Source organism: Microtus ochrogaster, chromosome 1 (genome assembly GCF_000317375.1).
Source record: "Microtus ochrogaster isolate Prairie Vole_2 chromosome 1, MicOch1.0, whole genome shotgun sequence".
Taxonomy (NCBI): domain Eukaryota; kingdom Metazoa; phylum Chordata; class Mammalia; order Rodentia; family Cricetidae; genus Microtus; species Microtus ochrogaster.
In genome coordinates this window covers 38,564,614-38,570,613 of record NC_022009.1, presented here as the reverse complement: position 1 = coordinate 38,570,613, position 6,000 = coordinate 38,564,614, and the positions used below count along the sequence as shown (strand labels likewise).

The window sequence follows — 6,000 nt, the reverse complement described above, 5'->3', positions numbered from 1 at the left end:
TAATAATAATAATAGAATTAGTTAATAAGAAAAGCCTGAGATACTGGGCCAATCAGTTTTATAATTGATGTAGACCTCTGTGTTATTTCTTTGGGACATAATGACTGCAGGAACTGGGCAGGACTGAAAACTCAAGTCAACAGAAGGTGCCCAACGTGTGGACAACTGCATCCATATAAAGCTGAGAGAGCTTGGGTAGTAATTCTAGACAGAAAAGAATAGAGGTATGCATGGCTTATTGCTGGCATCGTTTTCTCAGGTGGGATCTGTTTGCTAGAGGCAAATGTGTCTCATTTTAGAGAGGCTTCCTGACTCAGCTTAAATGGTGTTTATGAATAGCCTACAGCACTCTTCTTGGTGGAGGTAGGGACCTTGAAACTTAGAGTGCGGCAATAAACTGGCTCTGGCCAGTACCTCTGCCCTGAGGTTGGAATCTCAGAAAACTAAGGAATAGACTGGATCCAGCCATCAAAGCGAAGGCTTTAATCCTAGCTATATCGGTTAGCAAATTAAAGACTCATGTGATCAGAAAAAGAGAGATACATTAAAAATAGTTTCAGACAAAAAAAACTCTAAACAATTTACAGTGTATTTAAAAATATATGTAGGCTTGGGAAAGAAAAAAAAAAACGGATAAAGTCCTTTTAAAAAAAGAGAGAGAGTAGTTGGATGTGGTGGCACACACCTTTAATCCCAACACTTGGAGGCAAAGGCAGACAGATATCTGTGAGTTCAAGGACAGCCTGTTTACAGAGTTAGTTCCAGGACAAAGATACATAGAGAAACCCTGTCTCAAAAAGCCAAAAATTAAAAATAAAAATAAAAGAAATAGAGTTTAAAATAAAGCCATGTAATGGAAAACAGAGAATCTGGATACTGTATGTTATTATGTTCTCTTTGAATTGTTTGAATGTTGAGGAAGGAGCAACAGCTGCTAAAAGATACTTGTTTATAAATCAACCTTGTTATTTTATAGGTGCAGAAGCTAAGGTTCATCAAAGTTGAGAGTAACTTGTCTCACGTAAATAATAATTTATTTTTATGTGCAGTGTTTTACCTGTGTGTATGTCTGTGAAAGGGTGTTGGACCCTGGAGTTACAGACAATTGTAAACTGCCATGTGGGTGCTAGGAATTGAACCCGGGATCTCTGGAAGAGCAGGCAGTGCTCCTAACTGCTGAGCCCTCTCTCTAGCCCAAGGTTGCTTTTTTTTAATTGTTGGTTTAAGATATATTTAAAACAATAAATAATTTATCTTTGTTTCCATCAAGAAATGGATGAAAAGAGGCTGCTGGATCCAGGGTTGAAGGTTCATAAAGGCCTCTGGGATTACACTCTGAAGAACCAGCAGATGGAATGCCGGAGTGACTGAAGAAAATGGGTGCTAATGCATCTAACTATCCTCATTCATGCTCCCCACGGGTAGGGGGAAATTCACAGGCCCAGCAGACTTTCATAGGTAACTTTGCAATTTTAAATTTTATTTTCTGTTGTGACTGTAAATAGAATTGTGTTAACAGTTATATTTGTAGGTAAAAAAGAGTGCTGAGAGGTAGAAAAATTATTATAGGTAATAATTCTGCAGTATCTAGGTTCCCTGCCCTCACCCCAATGTTAATCGGGCTTGTTATAAATGCAGCCTTAGAGAAAAACATTTTATAATTATAGCCAATATTCTTAATTTGTAAACTGCTTCTCATTTCCAAAAAATTCATTAGTTAAGCCTTAGTCCTTAATTGCCAGAAAACCAAAGACATTTTTTTTAAATTCAGGCAAAATTTTGTTTTTATTTGTTGTTTCTTTCTTTCCTTCGTTCCTTTTTATTAAAAATTGTTACAGAACACTTTAATTTGGTAGGGGTATTTATGACACAAAGTCAGAGGATTATTTGTGAGAGTCAGTTCTTTCCTAATCCCCATGCGGGTACCAGGAATCAAACTCAGAACATCAGGTTTAGTGACACGTGACTGAGCCATCTTTCTGGCCCTCTTAAAATAGACTTATTTCTTTTTTTATTTTGTGTGTATGTACGTGTGTGTGTGTGGTGTGCACATGCGTATGGAAGTTTACTTGCCTGTGTGTACATTGGGAGAGCAGACATTAACATTAGGTGTTTTCTCAGTCACACTCCACCTTTTTTGACTTTAAAGATTTTTTATTTTATTTTGTGTGTATGTGTTTCTCCCTGAATATTTGTTTGTGTGACAAGTGCCTACAGAATCCCCAGAAGGATGTTGAATCCTGTGGAACTGGAATTGCAGGTGGTCATGAGCTGTTTTGGGGGTTGTGAACCTAGCCCAGGACCTCTGTAAGAACAGCAATTCTTTAACCACTGAGCCATATCTCTAGCCCTCTACCTACAGATAGGTCTGTCATTGAACCTGGAAGCTCATGTTTTAGCTACACTGGTTGGCCTATGGTCCCCTAGGATCTGCTTGTCTCCAACTTCCCAACACTGTACCATTGTGTATCATTGTGTCCAGCTTTTACGTGTCTGATGGGTATCTGAACTTAGGTCTTCATGGTCCAATAAACCATCTTCCCTTCTCCCCTCCCCAGCCATGCATACCTGCACACCTACACACACACGCACCTTTATTTGAGCTCTGCAGCCTAAGCTGTTATAATAGTCTTGACCTCCAGCCTCAGCCTCTAAAGTGTTGGGATTACAAGTATACACCACATGGTGCCTGGCCCTCTTTCTTAGTATGAAACTGAGTTATTTGCATTCATAAGAAACAATGTTCAGTTTTATTTGAGTTGTATCATAATGTATTTGTAAAAGTTTTAGGCATGAAATATGTTAATGTTAAAAATGAATGTTAAGAAATTATGATTTACTTAATTTTCTTCTTAGGAACATCATCCTATTCTCAGCAAGGCTATGGTTGTGAATCAAAGTTGTATAGCCTTGACCATGGCCACGAGAAACCACAAGACAAAAAAAAGAGAACCTCTGGCCTTGCTACCCTCAAAAAGAAATTTATTAAACGCCGAAAATCAAATAGGTCGGCCGATCACGCCAAACAGATGCGAGAACTCCTCTCTGGGTGGGATGTGAGGGATGTCAATGCACTAGTAGAAGAATATGAGGGAACTTCAGCCTTAAAGGAGCTTTCTCTACAAGCCAGTTTGGCCAGACCAGAAGCCCGGACACTGCAGAAGGATATGGCTGACCTTTATGAGTATAAGTACTGTACTGATGTGGACTTAATATTTCAAGAAACTTGTTTTCCTGTTCATCGTGCTATTTTGGCAGCAAGGTGTCCATTTTTTAAAACACTGCTTTCTTCTTCGCCTGAATATGGGGCAGAGATAATCATGGACATCAGTACAGCTGGTATTGATATGCCCATGTTTTCTGCCTTGTTACACTACCTTTATACGGGAGAATTTGGAATGGAGGACTCAAGGTTTCAGAATGTCGATATCCTTGTTCAGCTTAGTGAAGAATTTGGAACACCAAATTCCCTTGATGTAGATATGCGTGGACTCTTTGATTACATGTGTTATTATGATGTCGTCCTTAGTTTTTCTTCAGATTCTGAACTAGTCGAAGCTTTTGGTGGAAACCAGAACTGTTTAGATGAAGAGCTCAAAGCCCACAAGGCTGTTATTTCTGCACGATCCCCATTTTTCCGAAATTTATTACAAAGGAGGATACGGACTGGTGAAGAAATCACAGACCGAACTTTGAGAACTCCCACAAGAATTATATTAGATGAGTCCATTATACCAAAAAAATATGCAAAAGTGATATTACACTGTATGTATACCGACGTGGTGGACCTCTCTGTTTTGCACTGTAGCCCTTCTGTGGGGAGTCTCAGTGAAGTTCAGGCTCTCGTTGCAGGAAAGCCAAACATGACCAGGGCAGAAGAAGCCATGGAACTTTACCACATAGCATTGTTCTTGGAATTTAACATGCTTGCACAAGGTATGAAATTCTGGCTTTAAATTTTTATTTCTAAAACTATATATTTGTCTATCAAATTAAAACCACAACTACTTTAATTCTATATCAGTGTCTAGAATATACAGGATTAAATTCTTTCTCAGTCTGTAATTAGGAATAATTAGACAACTTCAGGGTCAGTATTAATGTAGCTTTTCATTTACTAATACTTGATTAAGATCAAGTATTCAGTACTAATGATAAAGAACATTGGTGAGACTGCAGCCATGTTCTTGCCTAATATAAGATAATGGGTATGGGACTATGTGATTAGCCACCTATGCTGTCTGTGCTCTAACTTTGAACCTCCTCATTTCTCCAGATCTCAAGTTTAGATTCCTATATTTATATTTAACACCTCACTGATTCTTACTTGCTTAGAATAAATTCATTATAAAAATAAGAGGTAGGACACATTTAAACTTATTTTAATTAAGTCTCTGGCTTACAATTTAAAATTGTTTGTATCTTACTTTCAGGTTCGACTTGTACATCAGGCATTAGCCTGTAAAGCAGTTAGTGTCAGACCCAGATGCCTTTTTCATTTGTTTTAAAAAAAACAGTTTGTCTATCTGGGTAGCATATTTTTTTCTGTGTTCTAAGCAAATGAATATATGAATATTGTGTTAGAGAAGTATATCTTTTGGTAAATGTTAAAGTCCTAACATTTCAGAGCTAGAAAGAGACATTCCCTACACAAAGGGAGTAGATACTTAGCTTTCTGTGGCCGTAAATTAAAATGAAACAATTTATATGACCCAGTATTACTTGAGAAGTTTAATTTTGCTAGTGCAGTAAGGAAAACTTAGCATGGTTTTCTATGTTGAAAAATACATGGCCAGATCAACTAATTAATAGGACTTTGAGAAATATTTTTTTAAACCCTAGTAGATGATGACGTTAGTAATAAGATGAGAAATTGGGCATTGATAAGAGAACAAAGATTACAATTTCTTTTGCATAGTCTTTTAAAATTTTTATTATTGTCTTTCAGTAACAGACTATTGTTTTTTGTCACAGCAAGAATGTCATTAAACTGCTTTTATTAGTTTAAAATAATAATCATTATATTAATAGCTGACTATTTAGAGATGCCAGTTTATAGGGACAGTATCAGAAATGACCTAGCAGCTTGACCTACCATTCCTTTATTCTATAAAGCCAAATTTGTGAGAAAATGCTTCTACAGAAATTGTGAAGTTTGCCACAGCATCAAAAAGGTATGACAAGTCTTTCTTTTCTCAAACTGTGTGTCTTATATATTTACCTGTTTTTAAAAGTGAGAGTGCATACCTTAAGGTAGTAATATTTTAGTTTTTAATGAAAAGTGAAATTGCAAACTACTTCTTAGGTCTTTGGTGGTACTTGATTACCTGTCCTAGAACGCTTTTATTTTCTTTGGTGAGTTAAATTTTTTCTGTCACTTACATAGAGATTGCATTTTATACAGTGCACTTAAAGATCTGAATTGTCCCTCCTTTGTCTCAAATCTGGCTAAACAAGTAGAGCTCTTGTCTCTTCCCATTCGACATTTGCAGGCGTGGTTTTCACTTTAACTTCTTGTGCTTTATGTGGTCCATACCTTTTCCTCATACCTAGGATAAATTCTTACCAGGTCTTTTATGCCTTACCTCATTTCCATGAGGAGGACCGAGGAATTCATGTGATAAAGCTGAAAGCTCAAGTTTGGAGCCAAATGGACTAGCTTTGAATTCTCCTCTACAGTGTCTCAACATGCTTCACCACAAATGAGTCATATAGCTCTTAATTCTCTGTCTTACTGATTTGCAAAAAGAATAGTAACCCTATAAAGTATGATTCTGAAGATTAAGGAAACCATATATGTTAATTGATATGAACAGTATTTGATATGTAATTAGCATTCAATAAATGTCAGCTACTAATCTTCGTGACAGGTGCATCTTCATTGCCACAGTCATCTTTTTCTTCTCTCTTTCTGCCCTCCGCTAAGGCTAACACTTTACTACTGAGCTTCATTCCTAGATACTCAGTCTTTTCTAAAAATAATTTTATTATTTAAGTCCA

The 6,000-nt window shown here is 36.8% G+C and overlaps 1 protein-coding gene across 4 annotated transcripts in view; it reads left to right on the top strand.

Annotated features, from left to right (window-relative positions):
* Positions 1–6,000, top strand: part of Btbd7 (BTB domain containing 7) — an 81,934-nt gene that overhangs the window by 25,154 nt on the left and 50,780 nt on the right. For 3 of the 4 annotated variants that reach the window (XM_005343483.3, XM_026780817.1, XM_026780821.1), the window contains exons 2-3: positions 1,271–1,458; positions 2,857–3,936. In XM_005343483.3, coding sequence (XP_005343540.1) covers positions 1,377–1,458; positions 2,857–3,936 — 1,162 coding nt within the window. In that variant the 5' untranslated portion in view covers positions 1,271–1,376. Of the gene's footprint in view, positions 1–1,270; positions 1,459–2,856; positions 3,937–5,115; positions 5,175–6,000 lie in introns of all 4 variants that reach the window. The other variant, XR_003377163.1, reaches the window with a different exon arrangement.